This window comes from Hylobates moloch, unplaced genomic scaffold (assembly GCF_009828535.3).
Source record: "Hylobates moloch isolate HMO894 unplaced genomic scaffold, HMol_V3 SCAFFOLD_13, whole genome shotgun sequence".
Lineage (NCBI taxonomy): Eukaryota > Metazoa > Chordata > Mammalia > Primates > Hylobatidae > Hylobates > Hylobates moloch.
The window spans coordinates 25,802,386-25,824,709 of record NW_026652288.1 but is presented as its reverse complement, the minus strand read 5'-3'; the positions used below and the strand labels follow the sequence as shown (position 1 = coordinate 25,824,709).

General features: G+C 40.1%; 1 protein-coding gene across 1 annotated transcript in view; it reads right to left on the bottom strand.

Moving 5' to 3' along the window:
* Positions 1-2,740: 2,740 nt before the first annotated feature.
* RAB10 (RAB10, member RAS oncogene family) overlaps positions 2,741-22,324 on the bottom strand; it is a 96,188-nt gene continuing 76,604 nt past the window's right edge. The window contains exons 4-6 of the mRNA XM_032172453.2: positions 12,856-12,945; positions 12,145-12,246; positions 2,741-5,192 (exon numbers count right to left, since the gene is read on the bottom strand). Coding sequence (XP_032028344.1) covers positions 5,109-5,192; positions 12,145-12,246; positions 12,856-12,945 — 276 coding nt within the window. The 3' untranslated portion in view covers positions 2,741-5,108. The remainder of the gene's footprint in view (positions 5,193-12,144; positions 12,247-12,855; positions 12,946-22,324) is intronic.

Sequence of the window (22,324 nt, the reverse complement as noted above, 5' to 3'; positions counted from 1 at the left end):
TGCATGAGCTGGTGAGGGGTAATATAAAGCAAAAACAGTAGTAAATGAAGTATACTTCGAGGGTATTACTCTTTGTTAGAAGGTGCCAAGGTTGGGCTAAATGGTCACACAACCACTCCAGACTCTTTCTGCTGTCTCTGGCACCTGTTCATTACCCCAGGCCCTCCTGAGAACTGTAATAAGGTGAAGTGAACACAGGAGGGGCAGTGTTGGCCTGGTTTCAAAATCCAACTCCAGCACCAACTGGCTGTGCAACCTTAAGCAAATGACTTAATCTGAGGCTGTTTCTTCTTGGGTACTAATTCACAAGGACGTTGAAGACCTAACCCAAAGTACCTACAGCAGTGCCAAAAAAGCACCTAGCAGGCTCACCAGAAATACTCTCCCCCTTCACACACTACGTTTGCCTTCAACCCTGCATTTCCCTCTGCCATTTTAGCCAGGTCTTATTGAAACCTCGATTAACACGACTTCCCATGTGACCTCTAAAACCCTTGTTTCTCCTATTCAAATCCATCTAAACTTGCTTTCCACAAACACACTGCTCTCACCACTCTCAAGAGTTTACCATGATTCCCCAGGGCCTGTCATTGTCTAGCCTCTGTGGTCTCTTCTTACAGTGACATCCCCATCTGCCCTAGCCAGTGAATCGACATTTCTAAGAACCAATTAATGTCCCTCCTCCCTCAAAAAGCAATCCCAACTATTCTCACCAACTGAATTTGATATATTAATACAGCAATTAAAATCCAGATTACAATTATTTGGCTCTTATATATGCTTAACTTGATGAATTACTTTTGTTTCCTAAACTAGACCATCGATTTAAGGGGGGAGACCATATCCTATTTCCCTACACCAATCTTGGTTTTTTGTTTTTTTTTTTTTTTTTTGAAACAGTCTTGTTCTGTCACCCAGGCTGGAGTGCAGTGGCATGATTTCGGCTTACTGCAACCTCTGCCTCCCGGGTTCAAGCGATTCTACTGCCTCAGCCTCCCGAGTAGCTGGGATTACAGGCGTGCACCACCATGCCTGGCTAATTTTTGGGTTTTTAGTAGAGACAGGGTTTCACCATGTTGGCCAGGCTGGTCTCGAAGTCCTGACCTCAGGTGATCCACCCACTTTGGCCTTCCAAAGTGCTGGGATTATAGGCGTGAGCCACCGCGCCCGGCAAAGGCAGAATTGTAGGTCCCAACAAAACAAGTATGTTGGGGGGAAGGAATAGAACATTAAAAACACTCTATGTGATTCTTAAAATCACTGCATCTGAGAAATACTCTACATATACTTTCAGCAGAGACAATCTTGTCAATAAATATTTATTATTGACTAATAAAGCCTGAATATAGGATCAAACATTTCTTTTCCCTACACATAAAGACAAGGCTGTTGCTATGTATAACAAAAGCAGGAAATACTTTTTTTTTTTTTTTTGAGACAGAGTCTTGCTCTATCACCCAGGCTGGAGTGCTGTGGTGCGATCTCGGCTCACTGCAACCTCTGCCTCCTGGGTTCAAGCGATTCTCCCACCTCAGCCTGCCGAGTAGCCGGGATTACAGGTGTGCGCCACCACGCCCAGCTTTTAGTATTTTTAGTAGAGACAGGGTTTCACCATGTTGGCCAGGCTGGTCCTGAACTCTTGACCTCAGGTGATCCACCTGCCTCCGCCTCCCAAAGTGCTGGGATTACAGGCGTGAGCCACCACGCCCAGCCAATACTTTTATTTTTTTGAGACGGAGTTTCGCTCTGTCGCCCAGGGTGGAGTGCAGTGGCGTGATCTCGGCTCACTGCATCCTCCTCCTCCTCTCGGGTTCACGCCATTCTCCTGCCTCAGCCTCCCAAGTAGCTGGGACTACAGGCACGCGCCACCACGCCCAGCTAATTTTTTTGTATTTTTACTAGAGACGGGTTTTTGCCATGTTAGCCAAGATGGTCTCCATCTCCTGACCTCGTGATCCGTCCGCCTTGGCCTCCCAAAGTGCTGGGATTACAGGCGTGAGCCACAGCACCCGGCCAATACTTTGTTTCTTAGTAAGAGGCCAGCTGCTGCTAAAACAAGGATTTACCCTCCAGTATGAAGAGCCCCGCTTGGTCCCCCTGAGGAATCAGGTGACCTCAGCTCTAGTGGCCTTTGGCACATCCAACTAGTGTAAGCCAGGTGTGATTAGGATCATGAGATCTCCTATTTTGGCACAAGGATAATTCTGCTTTAGGATCCCACAGATAATTCTATTTTTTAATGCAGTTTCTCAGCAAAGACAGTTCTTGAAATTGCTTTTCCAGTTTTTCATAGGTTGACAGTGATTTCCCATTTTTGTCAACTTTTTTTTTTTTTGAGACGGAGTCTCGCTCTGTCGCCCAGGCTGGAGTGCAGTGGCACAATCTCGGCTCACTGCAAGCTCCGCCTCCCGGGTTCACGCCATTCTCCTGCCTCAGCCTCTCCAAGTAGCTGGGACTACAGGCGCCCGCCACCACGCCCGGCTAATTTTTTTGTATTTTTAGTAGAGACGGGGTTTCACCATGGTCTCGATCTCCTGACCTCGTGATCCGCCCGCCTCGGCCTCCCAAAGTGCTGGGATTACAAGCGTGAGCCACCGCGCCCGGCCGTCAACTCTTTAATATTTAGTTTGCTATTCTACATTTTTTTCACAAGTAATCTTCCAATTCCATAAATAAGTGAAAACCAAACCACACAGCTGGAAATCAAGTTTTGTTTTTATATGAACAGAAGTAGACCATCTAGAAATATTTCAGTTTATTTAAATTGTTAAGTAGAATATGAAACCGAATTTGTAGCTAGTACCAGAGAATGGACTTAACTGTTTGGTGTTTAATGAGAACAGCTTCTACACAGGATCCCAAGAGACTTACAGAGAAGGGGCAAAGCCCTAATATTAAGCAAATAAAACTCATGTTTCAAACAGATTATACAAAAATTGATTTATACTTCATTTCCCTTTTTTGATATTTAGAAAGTGCAGATTTAACAAAAGGTAGCCATATCCTTTCTATGTACAATGCCGATTATAATTATGCAAAACTGTCAGTCTGTTATCCAAAAATCCCAGTGTTTAGCTCTCAAACCTTAAGTCATGGAATTGAATAAGAATTAAAGAGGGTTAAAATAAAAAAGCTAATGCCACATTCCAGATAAAGGGAAGCAACAAATACATTAATCTAACAACAGTAGGTTTAACCTAAACTTTTCAAAAAGCTTAACATCATTTCATTATATTTTTAGTGGAAAATTAGAGATTATTTGGCAATGCTGCTTTTTACTAGTAGTAAACAATGATAAAGTCAAGTGTGGGAACAACCTAATAACAACAACCAGTGAGGCATATAAAATTGTTTTTAGGGCACTATCTGAAAAATTTGTGGATTTTCATAGCAGATACATCCCTATGTTGTTTGCTTATGTGAGCCAAGAGGTCATTAAAATGCTATTCACGACACAGAAAGACTTCTCAATGGAAGCTGCTGTCCTAAACTCAGCCTCTGCTAGAAATGAATCATGCTATTCACAATTCTTTCAACAAAGGTATCATCTTAGGATGCTAGCAGCATAGCAAACTTCACTTACCCTATCCTAATGATAAGCAATGAAGCAAAACTAGAAAAAATGCAGTGAAAAAAGGACAGGGTTAGAGATAGCTAAAGATCTTATCTTTACATGAAAAGCCTTTCGTTGTCCTTTTTCCAAATCCATGGCAATACAAGTTTTCCAAAAGGATGTAAAGACAGGACTTAAAATAATAAAGTATTTCTGAATCTTAAGGTAAAGACAACACTGAAAAAGTGTTCTTCAGAGGCCAAATCTCAATACATTTGGCAAACATGTTAATAAAATTCACTCCTCCTTCCTGCTTTTTCAAGAAAACAACCTGTACTAGGCTACCAAGCTGCTAGAGGAGTTGCCAAAATGGAGACTACTCAAATTTAGGTTAAAGAGATTTATTCTAGGAAAGTGAATAGGCTATACACCTAATTAGAAAGACAAACCACAACACCCTCCAAACACTAGTGCATGCAGTTAACTCTTCCATTTCATAAACTCAATGGATAGACAGGAAGGGAACAGAGAGGAGGAAAAGCAGAACATAGAAGTAAAACAGCGAATGAAGGCATCTGGGACACATTTTAGGGCAGAGAGCAAATGAGGGGGAAGACACCAATTAACTGACATTGGATAGTAGGCAGTTAGAACTTATCTTTCCGTTTACCTAGCAAGTTACATCAGTGCTTTATATTAAACTTGACAAACCTACTAGTTTGTCCCTTTCACTCTTAAATATACCATGAGGTGGTGGGGGAGGGAGAAGCAAATAAAGCAGCATGCAGGGAGACGCAAGGAAAAAGTGGCCAAGGAGAAGAAATGATGGCAGGAATAGTTTTAAATATCAAGGCCACTTAAAACAAGACTCAGCAAACCAAAGCTATCACTTCTGCATTACCCTTTGTCCTCAATTAACTACTTTGAAAATTACAGCCAAGCAAACCACAGACATTTTAATGGTTTATGTTTGGATGATATGTCTCCTGCACATGCTTCCACCAGAACAAAAAAGGAAAACCAAAGAAGTTCCTTTCCACATAAGGCACAGGACAAAATTAATCCCATTTACATATTCAAGGCGAAAATGAGTGTTTTCCTGGCTTTTGTTTGTTTCTTTTGCTATCACATGTCTATAGATTATAGGGACTCAAGCACATTATCCATGACAGAAAATTCCACTGTTGTACAAAATAGAATTGTTAATTCTAACTTTATTCTTATACAATTTGCAGAATAGATTTGAAATGATTGCTATAGGTTTTAATGTCGATAAGAACTGGACTATAATACAACTGAAATGCAGTTGAGCTGAGCAAGTACATTTAAAAATGAAGTCACAGACATGATTTTTCTATACTTCTTTTGTTTGAAGAAAATTATGATAAAGTCAGCAAGCAGTCACAGATGAAAGAACAAATAAAATAGGTGGCTTGGATAGTTAAGATGAGAAACAAAAATATCTGTTTAGAGTTAAAAATGGACAGAGTGGTTTATTTTGCAGCAAGAAGAGAAAACGGGGTAGTGGATGGCAACTGATGGAACAGGAGAATGCTCAGCAGCATTTGCTCTTCCAGCCTGTCACGCCTCCTCCACTGCTGATATCTACATTTTCACTGTTGGGCTCTTTTACAGGGGTCTGCAACAAACACACAAGGAAAATAACTCATGAAAAAACACTGCCATGGATAAAATCAAGATTCAACAGGAATATTCTCATGTCAATTTATACAACAAAATACACTACAATCACAGGAGATAGGTTTCCCCTCCGTGCAAAGTAAAAACTTGGAAGCTTTGTTTTGATCTTCTTTTTGCCTGCTTCCTCCAAGCTGTGAAATATTGTAGACATTTCCTGGCATGCCTTTATAAAGCTTTGAAATCTTCTCTGCTCTAACTCTTAAATAGACTTTGTTATCTTCTAGCCCTGACCTCTGAATATGTTTAGTACTTACAAGGCATTGTGGAGCAAGTTGTATGAAACCAATGTTAGGTATATGTAACGTCACAGAAATAAAACTGCCCTTTTCTGTTTAGTTATCTGCCTTTTTAGACTAATTTTATTACTGTATCATAGTTTTAAAAAGGCAATCTCGACTGATTAAGTGAAAAGGAGTGGAGCAAAATGTAGTTATCTAATTCATGTTAAAAACGGATATAGACGGCTGAGCACAGTGCCTCACGCCTGTAATCCCAGCACTTTCGGAGGCCAAGGTGGGAGGATCACTTGAGGCCAGGAGCTAAAACCACCTTGGGCAACATAGCGAGACCCCCATCTGTATAAAAAATTTAAAATATTAGCTGGACACAGTGGCTCAAGCCTGTAGTCCCAGCCACTCAGGAGGCTGAGGCAAGAGGATCACTTGAGCCCAGGAGTTCAAGGCTGCAGTGAGCTATGATCACTCCACTGCACTCCAGCCTGTGCAACAGAGCAAGAGAGTAAGACTCCTCCCAACTCCCCTAAAAATATAGAAAAACCCCAAAGGAGATATAACAAAATACTAACAGTAGCAACCCTTAGGTGGTAAAATTATGGTTGATTTAATTTTATTCTTAGTATAATTCTGTTTTTTCCCAACACTAAATATTACTTTGAAAATCAGAAGAGCCAGGTGCCATGGCTGAGGCCTGTAATCCCAGCACTTTGGGAGGCCGAGGCAGGTGGAGCACCTGAGGTCAGGAGTTCGAGACCAGCCTGGCTAACATGCCAAAACCCGGTCTCTACTAAAATTACTAAAATTAGCTAGGTGTGGTGTTGCACGTCTGTAATCCCAGCTATTCGGGAGGCTGAGGCAGGAGAATCACTGGAACTTGGGAGGCAGAGGTTGCAGTGAGTCAAGATCCCACCACTGCACTCCAGCCTGGGTGACGGAGTGAGACTCTGTCTCAAAAAAAAAAAAAAAAGAAAAAGAAAAATCAGAAGAATACAGTATTTAAAAGGGTAGGCCCATTCTTTATATATAAAAAATATTTTTAAAGTGATACCTTACATACAGAAAAGTACATAAAGCTTAAGTGTAAGCCTGATGTATTTTTAGTATATAATGTCAAACTACCAGATCAGGATATAGAACATAATATTCCCAAGAAGGCTCCCTTGTGCCCCATTCCTGCCAGTACTGCTCTCTTCAAGTTACCCAATATTCTGATTTCTATCATCTAAGATTAGTTTTTTTTCTACTCCTAACCACATGGAACCATAGTTGAATATATTCTTCTCCGTGTGACTTCTTTCACTCAGTATCAGTCTTTGAGATTTATCGATGCTATTGTATAAAACAGTAGTTAATCACAACATTTTGAAAGCTAGGACGTACCTGAGAACTTATTCTCTCATGGAAACAATATAAAGTTAAGGGCTTGTGCAGCCCAAGGGGGGAAAAAATTAAAATATTTTAAAAATATTTTAAAATGTGAAGTAGCCTAAGAGAAGCCTAGTTAACTGATACTGAGGTGACACTGCTACTTGCCCTTAGAGCTCACCTACTTACTCCCACTGCCTAATGGGCTTCTAATCCTCCATGTATGTTAAAGCAGCAAATTATGCATTAAAAAGACCTCTGTGGGGTTTCCAGTACAAGTGACTTTGCTCTTAATACAGATCTTTGAGAAACATGTAAAGAAGAAAAAGGGGCAAACCAGCATCCAGCAAGAAAAAAAAAGTACAGTTGCACTGAAAATACTCTCTCTGGGAACTTCCAGGTATGGGTCAGGTTAAAGACAACCAGGGAGGCTCCTACACTGATTTTCTTATCTTTTTATAATTTAACTTAGATCCTTGAAACAGATTTTAAAAAAAGGGGGGGGTATCTCTTGTAGAGCAAAATCTTTTACAGCCAAAATATTAAGTTGAAGTTGAGTTTTAATTAAGTTTATTAAAAGTTTTAGGCTGGCTCCCAGCTAAGAATAAGAAAAGGCCAATAACCAAATAGAAAAATTGGGCAAAGGAATAAACAAACAAAAAAAAATTACAGAAAAGGAAATGTAAAAGTGATTCTTAAACATATGTTTTTAGGTCGGGCGTGGTGGCTCACGCCTGTAATCCCAGCACTTTGGGAGGCCAAGGTAGGCAGATCACCTGAGGTCAGGAGTTCGAGACCAGCCTGGCCAACATGTTGAAACCCTGTATCTACTAAAAATACAAAAATTCACCAGGCGTGGTGGCGGGCTCCTGTAATCCCAGCTACTTGGGAGGCTGAGGCTGCAGTGAGCCGAGATCGTGCCATTGCACTCCAATCTGAGCAACAAGGGCAAAATTCCGTCTCAAAACAAACAAATGTTTTAAAATGCTCAGCCTTACTCAGAAATTACCTGGAAATTAAATCTACATTTTTTAACCTGTTAGACTGGAAAAGATCTGAGTCTTGTAAATCCATTGTGCTGGCCAGGGTGTGAATAACACATATTCTCATATACTGCAAGTGGGTGTGTAAATGGGTATAACCCTCAGGACAGACTTTGGCAGTATTTATCAAAATTGCAAATGTACATACATGTACGCTCTTTGGCCAATTCTCAGAATCTGTCCTTCAAATGTATGTGTGTGTGGAAAATAATTTAAATGTAAGACTATGTACTACACACACAGTTTATGTGCACATAAGTTTGAAAATAATCTAAATGTCCCTCACTGGGAGACTTGTTCAATTATGATATAAACAATCAAAGGAATAACATGTAATTATTTAAAAAGTAAAATTATTTTGCTTATACTAAGTGAAATAAGCAAAGGGACAATCAGTGGAGTATGTTACCTCATCTGTTAAAAAGAAAAGGTTGTGGGGGTGGGGTGGGACAAAAATATATATTCATATTTACTCAGAGTAACAACTGATAAATTAATTACATCAGTTACCTGGGGAGTAAGGGGGAAATGAGGAATTGGTAACATTGAGCGAATTAAAGGGAACAAGGTGGGAAATTTCTGTATCCTTTTTTATTCTCCTTTTAAATGTTTGAAGCAAGAGAATGAATCATGTAGCCAAATAATTAAATTGAAAGATGTTTTAAATTGCTTTCATTTTAAGTTAATTCTAAGGTGAAGGAAGTTTACATTTGCTGTTTTAACTCATAACTTCACCACATCTAAGTGTATGGATGTGTATGAAAAAAAATTGCTACCTAGTATTTGGGCCTGCTTACTTGGGGAAAACTCTAGACCAAGCTTGTCCAAGAGCCTGCAGCCTGCACGCAGCCCAATACAACAAATTCATAAACTTTGTTAAAACATGATGAGATTTGTTGTGTGTGATTTTTTTCTTTAGCGTACAAGCTATGGTTAGTATTAGCGTATTTTATGTGTGGTCCAAGACAATTATTCTTCTCCACTGTGGCCCAGGGAAGCCAAAAGATTGGACACCCCTGCAAGTCTAGACTGAGATCTTTATTTAATAGTATACTCATACTTTAACCTTTAATAATGATAATAAGGAAAGCTCTATCTCACCGGGGCACAAAATTATATATATAATGGCTATATAGCACTATTCAAAAAAAAAAAAAAAAAAAGCCAAGACTGATGAGAAGATCAAAGGACATAGTATAGACAGAAAGTAAGCAGAAACCACGAAGACCAAAAAGCCCAGAAAGTTAAAGGATACAGAGACAAGAGTGTTTCACTAGGTCTTGTGGTAACTCCTGCCAGTCTTATCCTGGTCTTTAACTCTATTGTGAATACTGGATAATGTTTCATCCTGACCCACTAATGTCTGAAATACAAAGTACCTTCCACCAAGTTCAAAACAAGCATTTTTCTGTTTCTTTTATTCCCTTCATTTAACTAAAAATACAATTTTTGGCACGTGGCTCACACCTGTAATTCCAACACTTTGGGAGGCCAAGGTGAGAGGATCGCTTGAGGCCATGAGCTCAAGACCTGCCTGGACAAAACAGTGAGACCCCCCCATCTCCACAAAAAAACCTGAAAATTAGTGACGGATGGTGATGTGTCCTCATGGTACTAGCTACTCAGAAAGCTGAAGCAGGAGGATGGCTTGAGCCCAAGAGTTCAAATCTAGCCTGGGCAACATAGTCAGACCCCATCAATTAAAAAAAAAAAAGAGAGAGAGAGAGAAAGACCAAGCCAGGCTTGATGGCATATCCCTGTGGTCCCAGCTACTAGTGTATCACTGGAGGCCAGGAGTTCGAGGCTACAGCCAGCATGATCACACTTGCCAACAGCCACTACACTTCAGCCTGGGAAACACAGTGAGACCCTGTCTCAAAAAGAAAAAAAAAAGGAAAGAAAGAAACGCATTTTTTCCAGGTTGTATTCTTCTATTCTTTTGTTCTTCAAAAGAACAATAAATAATATAGATTTATTTTCTTAAGAAATTCTAATGGGTTTCACCTTAACTCAATTGTGAAAGACTATTCTTCTAAAAAAATCTTAAAATTGTTTTTATAATTCAAAAAAGAAACCTGTTGAAATTTCAAAAGTAAACTGCCTGTAGTCGGTAAATGAATCTGCCCTATGATCCCTCCCCCTTACCACCATCACTCTCTTGGAGTGCTATTTAGACTTTGGTATCTACCCTTCCAGTTCTCTATTTGCTAAAAATAACAAAATGTATCTGCGTGTACATATGCATGTTTGGTATCATATACTCTTGAAAAATGAGATCACTTCACATATTATATCCTAATTTGCTTTTTATCACTCAATACACTATGGAGATCTTTTATACTTATTTTAATTGCTGTCAGCCTCTCTCATTCTCTGAAATAAAATTCAATTTTTGATCTGACTGGATTCTCATAGAAAAACATCTCCTAAAGCAGGAAATCCCAAAATATGATATGCGAGGAAGCTGGCAGACTCAAAAGGGCACCAATTTTCTAGTCCTACTGAAGAGCAATAACTGATGACTGTTTTTTCCAGTTTGAATATTCAATTGTAGTAAACAGATACCTACATTTCACTCTAAAAATTAGGTCCCTTAGTTTTAATGCCTCTATATAAAGAATTTACTTCAATGTAAATATCTCAACTCAATCTCTTATAATTGCTCAGAAATTTCACTAGATTTATATGTGACATATCACCTCTATTACAGCTAATGTCTCTGTCCTTCCAAAGTGGAGAAAGAAAAAAAACTGGTTGGTTAAGAAAATTTAAAAACAAACATCTACCTTTTATGTATAGGTTGGTTTTAGAAAAAAATATTAATATTTCAAATATAAAGATAGGTTACCAAATGTAATTACATTTTCTCCTATACAACGTCTGCTTCTCTTTTAGGATGTGTGTCAGATTTTTTTTTTTTTTTTTTTTTGAGATGGAGTCTTGGTCTGTCCCCAGGCTGGCGTGCAGTGGCGTGATCTCGGCTCACTGCAACCTCCGACTCCCTGGTTCAAGGGATTCTTCTGCCTCAGCCTCCCAAGAAGCTGGAATTACAGGCACGTGCCACCACACTCAGCTAATTTTTGTATTTTTAGTACAGATGGGGTTTCACCGTGTTGGCCAGGATGGTCTCATCTCCTGACCTCATGATCCACTTGCCTCAGCCTCCCAAAGTGCTGGGATTATAGACATGAGCCACCACGCCTGGCCAATGCATGTCAGATTTTATCTGTATTTATTTGCATTTAAAATTTCAACAGATTGAACAGAGAATTCAGGACTCATAACCAAATCCATGCATTATACCTAGTCACTTGAGGGAAAACATGAAAATCCCATTTCCTAATTTGGCTACATGTTTCTTACACTAGCAAATATTGAGAGTCACAAATCTTAAACCCAGAAACAAACCTGAGGTAAAATATGAATTCCCCAAGATCACATTTTCAGCATTATTTATTTTCTTACATAATAGGTTCTATTCAGTATGTACAGAATATGTACATGCCCTTTATTTGCCTGAGAAGTGACTAATATGGCAGAATAGCAATTCTGTGGCAATAACTACTTAATAGATTCATTTCTTATCTTAAAATTTCCTAATTACCTTTGAGAATGTAAAGTACTCATTAAGAGAAATAAGTCCAAGAGTAAAAAGGCTAGAAAAGACAAAAAGCTGGAAAAAATAATTAAACTAGGGACTAGACAGTGACTGTGGAGCTCAGAATATTAATGGTTACCACTGATTAGATCCTTCAGATTTCTAGATGGCTGTTTCCCCAGTTCCTTACAGCAGAAGTCCCTAACCCCGGGGCTGTGGACTCTAACCGGTCGGTGGCCTGTTAAGAACGGGGCCACCCAGCAGGAGGTGAGCAGCAAGTGAGTGAGCATTATTACCTGAGCTCTGCCTCCCATCAGATCAGCGGTAGCGTTAGATTCTCATAGGAGTGCAAACCCCACTGTGAACTGCACATGCAAGGGATCTAGGTTGCGTGCTCCTTAGGAGGATCTAACACCTGATGATCTGAGATGGGGTAGTTTCTGGGTGAAACTACCCCCCAGTACGGTCCATGGAAAAATTGTCTTCCATGAAACCAGTCCTTGGTGCCAAAAAGGCTGGGGACTGCTGCCCTACAGAAACAATACCACCCAAACTCAAATTCTGTATGTAAATCCAATACTTCAGAATAGACAAAATACTCAACAGAGATACTCAGGTACCTGGCAGGATGTAAAAACAGGAACTTACCTTTCGAAGGATATCTTCAGCTAACGTGAGGAACGCCTTTTCGATGTTTATATTTGCTTTTGCACTAGTCTCAAAAAACCTAATACCATGCTCCCTTGCAATCTAAAACAGAAACAAAATATCATAAAATTATCAAGCATGGGTTGCCAGCTGCTGACTTCAACATCTTAAATATTAATCTTATTCTGAAGGCAGTGGTCCCAACTAGAATATATAACACAGAATATTTCAGCGAGTCAAGCTCTTTCATAAAACAAATAAAAGAAAAGTAATCTCCTTACCCCAAAAGTTTATTTCAGATATTCTAAGTCAGATACTTCACACTGGGGGCAAACTTACGAGAAGTTCAACCTGACTTCTCAGGGTCTAATTTCTGCTCACCATAGGCTCCTGATTGTCACATTTTAGAACCATACTAATTGATACATTTCCTTAAAGTCCTAAGTTTAAACACTGAGGATTACTGACTTATATATTTCTCTCTTTGTAGTTTAAGGCTAAAAATACTATGGGCACATTTGATTCTCCCATACATGTTAAATATGCACTGAAAAAAAATTCACTCAAATGATAAAATATTATTTCCAACAAGCATTTTAAAAACTATGTAATTAGCTTAGTGCATTCGATCAGTATTACTATAAAAATAATCAAAAGTAGCATTATCTTTACAAAGAAAGAGCAGAATATCAGTTTCATTCAGATTCTTACCTGTTCTCCTTTTCCTTTAGGTACAACTCTTTTGTCGTCCATATCACACTTGTTTCCTAGTAACATTCTTTCCACATCTTCATTGGCATGCTAAAATGAAATAAAATTTTACTTTTACATACTACCATGAATTATGGCTTAACAGTCTTTAAAAGTGACTTTATTCTCTCAATTTAGAGGGTCATTTCTATAGCTTTAAAGTTTTAAAGCAGTCACCCTAAAACTACCCCATGCTAAAAGCCTACACAAATTCTTAGATTACCTAGCAAAAGAAACACAATTCCCAAGACATAGCCATGTCAAATACTATTTCCTCCCTAAAGGAGGCTGTCTGCTTTCTAGGTATGTTCTTTCTTACCAAAAGAGAAGATACAAGCAAAGAAACTTGCATAATCTAAATCCAGGCTGGATCATTTCAGATTTTATAATGCATACTACCCTATAGAAGCCTTAATTAAAAATTTTATAGAGCCCTTAAAGTCTCAAATAGCTGTGCTGCTATGGCACAAGGAGGTCCATGCAGAAAAAATCAGTTAAAAACAAGTGGTTGTCCCCTTAAGATCCCAATGACAATTTTTGCAGAAATAGAAAGATCTATCCAAAAATTCATATGGAATCTAACATCAAAAGAATCTCTCTTTTTGAGACAGAGCCTTGCTCTGTTGCCCAGGCTGGAGTGCAGTGGCGTGACCTCAGCTTCCTGCAACTTTCGCCTCCCGAGTTTAAGCGATTCTCCTGCCTTAGCCTCCTGAGTAGCTGTGAGTAGCTGGGACTACAGGTGTCTGTACTACCATGCCAGCTAATTTTTGTAGTTTTTTAGTAGAGACAGGGGGTTTTGCCATGTTGGCCAGGCTGATCGTGAACTCCTGGCCTCAAGTGATCCACCCCCATTGGCCTCCCAAAGAGCTATGATTACAGGCATGAGCCACTGAGCCCAGCCAAAATAATATTAGCTGGGGGAGTCAAATTTCAGAACTTACTGCAAATCAGAAAGTGTGGAACTGGCATAAAGACAGATACACAGACTAATGGAATGGAACAGACAGCCCAGAAATAAATCCTCACATACTTAGTCAAATGATCCTCGATAAGGATGCCAAAATCAGTCAATAGGGAAAGGACAGTCTTTTCAATAAACAGCACTAGGAAAACCAGATATCCACATGCAAAACAATGAAGCTGGATCCTTATTTTAAACCATATAAAAAAATTAACTTGAAATAGATCAAAGACCTCAAACTATAAAACTCTTAAAAGAAAACATAGGGAAAAGCTCAGGACACTGGATTTGGCAATGGTTTCTTTGATATGATTATCAAAAGCACAGGCAATAAAAGAAAAAGTAGATAAACTGTACTTCATCAAAGTTAAAAACTACTGTGCAACAAAGGACGCTATCAAGAAGAGAATGAAAAGACAACCCACGAAAAGGAGAAAATATTTGTAAATGATGTATTTGAAAGGGAATAATACCTAGAATATATAAAAAACACCTAAAACTCCTAACAACAACAAAAAAAGACAGCACTTTGGGAGGCTGTCGGGAAAACTGCCTGAGCTCAGGAGTTCAAGACTAGCCTGAGTAACACTGTAAGACCTCACCTCTACAAAAAATTTAAAAATTAGCCAGGCATGGTGGTGTGTGCCTGTAGTCTCAGCTACTTAGGAGGCTGTGGTAGGAGAATCACTTTAGCCTGGGAAGTTGAGGCTGCAGTGAGCCATGATCATCATGCCTCTGTACTCCAGCCTGGGGAACAGAGCAAGACCCTGTCTGGAAAAAAGAAAAAAAAAAAGGCAAGCAAAGGATTTGAATAGACATTTCTCCAAAGAAGATATACAAACAAACAATATGTACATGAAAAAATGCTCAATATCACTAACATTAGGAAATGCAAATCAAAACCACAATGAGATAGTACTACATAACCCATTACTATGGCTGCTATTAAAAAAACAGAAAACACATATTGGCGAGGATGTGGAGAAACCGAAACCTTTGTGTACTGCTAGTAGGAATGTAAAATGGTGCAATCACTGTGGAAAAGTCTGGTGATTCCTCAAAAGGTTACACATAGGATTATCATATGGTCCAGCAATTCCACTTATGGGTATACACGCAAAAGAATTTAAGGCAGGGACTCAGATATTTGTACACCAGTGTTCACAGCAACATTATTCACAATAGTAAAAGGGTGAAAACAACCCACATATCCAACAATGGGTGAATGAATAAACAGAACATGGCATATAAAAACAATGGAATATTATTCAGCCTTAAAAAATAAACAAGTTCTGACACATGCTACAATGTAGATGAACCTTGAAAACTTTATGTTAAATGAAGTAAATTACTTACAAATTGAACAAATACTATATGATTCCACTTATATGAGGTACCTATAACAGTCAAATTCATAGAAAATAGAATGGTGACAGTTGCCAGGAGCTGGGGAAAGGGGGAGACAGAAATTATTGTTTAACGGATGCAAAGCTTCAGTTCAGAAAGATGAGAAAGTTCTGGAAATGGATGGTGGTGATGGTTGCACAACAGTAGAATGTACTTAACACCACTGAACTATACACCAAAATAATAGTTAAAATGAAAATTTCATGTTGTATGTATTTTACCACAATTTTAAAAAGTATTCAAAAACAACAACAGGCTGAGCACGGGGGCTCATGCCTGTAATCCCAGCACTTTAAGAGGCTGAGGCAGGAGGAGCACTTGAGCCCAAGAGCTCAAGGCTGGAGTGAACTATTATCACTGCCACTGCACTCCAGCCAGGGCAACAAAGCAAGACCCTGTCTCAAAAAAAAAAAAAAAAAAAAGCAACAACAACAAAAACGACAACAAAACTGCCAAATGGCTGTGGTTACTTCATTTCCTGTAGCTATAAGAAAAAAAAAAACTAGGAAAGTTATAAAATATGCTGATTTAAAACAACATACACTTGACCCTTGAACAATGGGGGTAAGGGGATACCATGTATAACTTTTACTCCCCAAACACTTAACTAATAACAGCCTGCTGCTAACCAGAAGCATTATCTGTTAACAGTCGATTAACATATATTTTATATATGTATTCTATACTGTATTCTTACCATAAAGTTAGAGAAAAAAATTGTTATTAAGAAAATCATAAGGAAGAAAAATATATTTACTATTCATTAAGTGGAAGTGGATCATCATAAAGGTCTTCATCCTCAATGTCTTCAAATTGAGTAGGCTGAGGAGGAGAAAGAGGAGGGGGTTGGTCTTGCTGTCTCAGGGAAGGCAGAGGCAGAAGAGGTAGAGAAGGTGGAAGGGGAGGCAGGCACACTCAGTTTAACTTTATGGAAAAACACTGTAATTTCTTTTCTGCTTTTTCATTTCTTTAAAAATATTTCTATACAAAACCAATCCTTCTTTTATCACTTGCTTCAGTTTCAGTGCCTGTATCACATAATGGTCCATGTTGTACAGTAAGTCTAAAGCAGTCTTGAATAATCAGAACCCTTCTGCCAGATTGTCTACAGTCAATTTGTTTTCTGGCACTACTTCTTTGCCTTATTCTTTATCGTCTCGCGCTGGTTTGGAAGCACGGCATCTTCATTAAATCATCTTCTGTTGATTCCTCTGGTTGGTGTCTATTAGCTCTTGTCTTATCCACAGTCTCCTTCATAAATTCCTTGACTGGCTCTGCTACAAATCCTGTGAAATCATGCTCAACATCGGTACACAGTTTTCTCCAGGAGGAAGTTACTATTTTGTGCTTGATGGCTTTCACAGCTTTTTCTGTAACGATGGCATCTTCAGCGGTGTAATTCCTCCAGATTTTCATGATGTTCTATTGAGGTTAGAGTACCGTTATTAACCTTAAAGGTCCTCATGACCCCCTGATCTAGATGCTGAATTAGAGACTGTGTTCGGGGGCAAGTAGACCACTTCGACGCTTTTGGTGTTAAACTCATGGGGTTCTGGGGGCCAGGGGCACTGTCCAACATCAAAAGAACTTTAAAGGGCAGTCCCATAATGGCAAGGTATTTCCTGATTTCGGGGACAAAGTATTGATGGAACCAATCCAGAAAAAGGATTCTCAGTGTTCAGGTCTTCTTGTTGAATGATCAAAAAACTGGCAGCTTCAAAAGACTTCCCTTCAAGTCTTGGGGGTTAGCAACTTTATACATAAGGGCAGTCAGTCCTGATCATAAACCCACTGCATTTGCACAGAACAGTAGTTAGCCTATCCCTTCCTGCCTTAATTCCCCGTGCTTTCTTCTTTTCCTAACATTCATGTCCTTTGTGGCCTGCCCCCATCTCCGCCACCCCGAGAATAGGACACTTTTAACTGCACTAAAGACTTGTTCAGTGGTGCCCAGGAACTTGTCTGCTATGTCTTAGTCAGCAGAAGCTGCTTCTCCTGCTAGCCTGCCATTTTTAGGCCAAGCCTCTTTCTAAAATTATCAAACCATCCTTTGCTGGCATTAACTCCTCTAGCTTCTCTTCCGTTTTGCTTTAAGTTGTCATATAATAACTTCACTTTTTCTTGAATATCACAGTCTACAAGTACGCCCTTTTTTTTTTTTTTTTTTTTTTTGAGACGGAGTCGCTCTGTCGCCCAGGCTGGAGTGCAGTGGTGTGATCTCAGCTCACTGCAAGCTCTGCCTCCCGGGTTCACACCATTCTCCTGCCTCAGCCTCCCAAGTAGCTGGGACTACAGGCGCCCGCCACCACGCCTGGCTAATTTTTTGTATTTTTAGTAGAGACGGCGTTTCACCATGTTAGCCAGGATGGTCTTGATCTCCTGACCTCATGATCCGCCTGCCTTGGCCTCCCAAAGTGCTGGGATTACAGGCATGAGCCACCGCGCCCAGCCTACAAGAATGCCGTTCTTACAGCAATCCTGTACCCACATAAAAGCTGCATTTTCAACATGACATAAAAAGGTATTCTGTAAAAAGTGCAAGGTTTCACACCTCCTGCTGTGGCTGCAGTGATGGCTTCACAAATTTGCTTTTATTTAAAATGGTCCTTATGCTAGATTAATTTATCTTGAAATAACGGGCAACCACAGTTGCAGACCTCATTCTACAGTACATATTAAGCAATTCAATTTTTTCTTGTAATGTCATGACTTTTCTGTTTCTCAGGATTGCTTCTGGCATCACTAGTGGCACTTTGTATAGGTCTGATGGTGTTATTCAAGGTTTATGGTATTGCACTAGACACGATGAAAACACGCAAGAACCACAAAAGATCTCTTTTGATTGCAATATGGGATTTACTGGAGACACAAACTGTTCATGGGGAGATGATCCGCATCACATGGTGTTTTAAGCAGACACTTGGAAACATACGAGCTCACCAAAATAGCAACAGGAGGTGGCTACAAAATTATCACAGTAGTACAGTATGTATTACAGTTATTTTAATGCAATTATGATTTAATACTGCATCTCTGTTACATTTCTCCAGATGCAAAAGGTGCCATGTATGGGCTCTGTTTGTGTGTTTGAGTGTTAATAAATTTAAACTTTTAATAATAGATCTGTGTATATTTTATGGTAGTAATAAAATAGACTAGTATCTACATATACTTTAGACATTCGTAATATACTTAACTTTTTCTTAATCTCCCCCCTGCCCCCCAATATTTCTAGGTTATGTGGCTTGTCTGTGAGTTTTTCAAATTGTTGCAAGCTTCTAACATTTTTTCCAAAAGATTTGTTTTTAAAAACCTGTTTATAGAGCTGGGTGTGGTGGCACACACCTGTATGTAATTCCAGCTTCTTGGGAGGCTGAGAAGGAAGAATCACTTGACCCCCTGGAGTTTGAGACCAGCCTGGGCAACACTGTGAGTCCCCATCTCTTTAAACAAACATATCCATGAGTAAGTGAACCTGCAGTTCAAGGGTCAATGACAGTTTAAAAGGCGGTAGACAAAGATGGGATTAGGGAGGAAACAACTCTTTTGCTGCAGGGAAGATACCCTTAGTAGAATCACAAGCTTAACAAAGAAAAATTATGCCACGTGTGGTGGCTCACACCTGTAATGCCAGCACTTTGGAAGGCTGAGGCGGGTGGATCACATGAGGTCAGCAGTTCGAGACCAGCCTGGCCAATATGGCAAAACCCTGTCTCTACTAAAATTACTAAAATTAGCCGGGTGTGGTAGTGCACGTCTGTAATCTCAACTACTTGGGAGGCTGCGGCAGGACAATCACTTGAACCCACGAGGTAGAGGTTGCAGTGAGCTGAGATCACACCACTGCACTCCAGCTGGGTGACAGAGCAAGACTCTGTCTCAAAAAAAAAAAAAAAAAAAAATTATACTATAAAGAAACTCGCTGGCCGGGTGCGGTGGCTCATGCCTGTAATCCCAGCACTTTGGGAGGCCAAGGCAGGAGGATCACGAGGTCAGGAGATTGAGATCATCTTGGCTAACATGGTGAAACCTTGTCTCTAATAAAAATACAGGCCGGGCGCGGTGGCTCACGCTTGTAATCCCAGCACTTTGGGAGGCCGAGGCGGGCGGATCACGAGGTCAGGAGATCGAGACCACAGTGAAACCCCGTCTCTACTAAAAATACAAAAATTAGCCGGGCGTGGTGGCGGGCGCCTGTAGTCCCAGCTATTCGGAGAGGCTGAGGCAGGAGAATGGCGTGAACCCGGGAGGCGGAGCTTGCAGTGAGCCGAGATTGCGCCACTGCACTCCAGCCTGGGTGACAGAGCGAGACTCCGTCTCAAAAAAAAAATAAAATAAAATAAAATAAAAATACAAAAAATTAGCTGGGTGTGGTGGTGGACACCCTGTAGTCCCCGCTACTCAGGAGGCTGAGGCAGGAGAATGGCGTGAACCCGGGAGGCAGAGCTTGCAGTGAGCCGAGATAGCACCACTGCACTCCAGCCTGGGCAACAGAGCAAGACTCCGTCTCAAGAAAAAAAAAAGAAACTCCCTATTTAGGGATTCCATGGTCTTATCTGAATTTAGTGTCTTTTAATTTATGTTACTGCTAAAACAAAGGCAACTTGGCAAATATTCAGTAATAAGCAGCAATATACCAGGTGCTCCTAAAAATCCTGCCACGTTCTAAGAGTCAGTAAGATGCATTTTGATCTCAGAATCTAAGGATGGACTTCGGGGACATCAATAATTCCAAGGAGCACACATAAAACTTTGCAAGTTGTATAAGTACATCGTTCTGGTAAGATTCTAATTTCTCAAAGGGGTCCATGATCCCAAAGAAGTACAGAAGCATGGTTTTAAAAGGCTCCCAGCTGCTAAATGGCCAAATTATCACAGTGACCTGTAATGACCTACCCACACCCTAATCACTACCAGACACTGCAAGTTACCAGAGACACTAACACGAACCTCCACTCAAAGAGAAGACAAATTATCTGTAGCTTTAGAAGTCACTCTTCTACTAAGAACAACTGTAAGTTAGGTGCAAGCAGGCCAATGGAAGGAAGCCGAAGCCAATAAATAAATGATCAATGAAGTATAAAAAATGGAAAATTACCTTATATACAAATTTGTAAGTGTTAAGATATTTTCAGCCTGTTTTTTAAAAAAGCTTTAGCAATCTGACCACCAATTTACAACCTACTACACCTCCACACCAACTCACATCAGTATTCTGGGGCTAGTGAGGAAATAGGCATAATTCTTTATACATGTGTGCCATTTCAGAGCATAAATATAATTCTAGCTCAAAAATATATTTGAAAGTAAGCCTGCTTGGGCACAGTGGCTCACGTGTGTAATCCCAACATTCTGGGAAGCCAAGGCAGGAAGATTGCTTGAGCTCAAGAATTTGAGGCCAGCCAGGGCAACATAGTGAGACCCTATCACTACAAAAATAAAAATTAGCCAGACATGATAGAGCACGCTTGTGGTCCTAGGTACCTGGGAGGCTAGGGTGGGAGGATAGCTTGAGCTCAGGAGGTACAGGCTGCAGTAAGCTGTGATTGTGCCACTGCACTCTAACCTGACAGAGTGAGACCCTGTCTTTAAAAAAAAAAAAAAAACAGCAAAGCTAAGACCTGAAAAGACCTGGGATACGCTTCTCTGAATAACAAAACACAAAAACTAAGAAAAAGGTCAAAATAGTATTATACAAGTCTTTTTAAAATTTATTTATTTTAGTTTTTTGAGACAGGGTCTTGCTGTGTCACCCAGGCTGGAATGCACTGCTATAATCATAGCTCACTGCAGCCTTGATCTCCTGGGCTCAGGTGATCCTCCCACCTCAGCCTACCAAATAGCTGGGACTACAGGTACTCACCGCCATACCCGACTTTAAAAAATAAACTTTTTTAGTAGAGATGAGGTCTTGCTATGTTGCTCAGGCTGGTCTCGAACTCCTTAAGCTCAAGCAATCCTCCCACCTTGGATTCCCGAAGTGCTGGGATTACAGGTGTGAGCCACCATGCATGGCCCTATACATATCTTCACAGCTAAGATCATCCTTACCTGGATGATCTTACTAACAATAAGAAGCAAGCATGATGAGGTTAAAGACTTCACTGCTGAGCCAGGGGACCACTAAAACAGCACTCAGAATACATAGAACTTCTCTCATACATTTTCTTATGCCAGCATGCACATTAATCTTTTTTCAGTTAGATACGCATTGTGTTTACAACCACTTAAGGCAAAAACACCCAAAGAAAGATTGGTAGTTGCACCACACAGACATATCCATAAAGAGACATGTTTATGCAGGCGGACACATATCTCTATCTATATGAATTACACATGCAGACTGTAACGAGCTTAAAATATGGTTAACTTTCCCAAGGTACTAATACAGAGAGGTGCATTTAGACCAAGGTTTCTCAACTTCAGCCATACAGACATTTTGGGTCAGCATTCTTCTTGTACCCAAGCTGTGATAACCAAAAATATCTCCACATATTGACAAATGTAAAACTGTCCTTGACTGAGAATCACAGATTTAGAGATCACTGTCTATCATTAAATAGAAACAACAAATACTTTAAAAGGATGTTGAAGTTTAATAATAATGAAACCATTCAGAAACCAATATATGTTTCACAAATATAAGCCTCATAGTTGTTCTGATATTTGACTAGGTACATGAGAACCTGTTAATTTCCCCCCCATCCTGCCTTTTTTTTTTTAAAGCACTTATTTGCTCAGGAGGTCTGGGCTACAGTGGGCTGTGTTCACACCACTGCACTCCAGCCTGGGAAACAGTGAAACCTGGTCTCAAAAAAAAGGGGGAGGAGGGGACATTACTTTGTAAAAATTGGAGCTAAAAGAACATCTTTTTGGCCGGGCGTGGTAGCTCACGCCTGTAATCCCAGCACTTTGGGTGGCTGAGGACGATGGACCATGAGGTCAGGAGTTCGAGACTGGCCTGACCAACATTGTGAAACCCCATCTCCACTAAAATTACAAAAATTACCCAGACGTGGTGGCACACGCCTGTAATCCCAGCTACTCAGGAGGCTGAGGCAG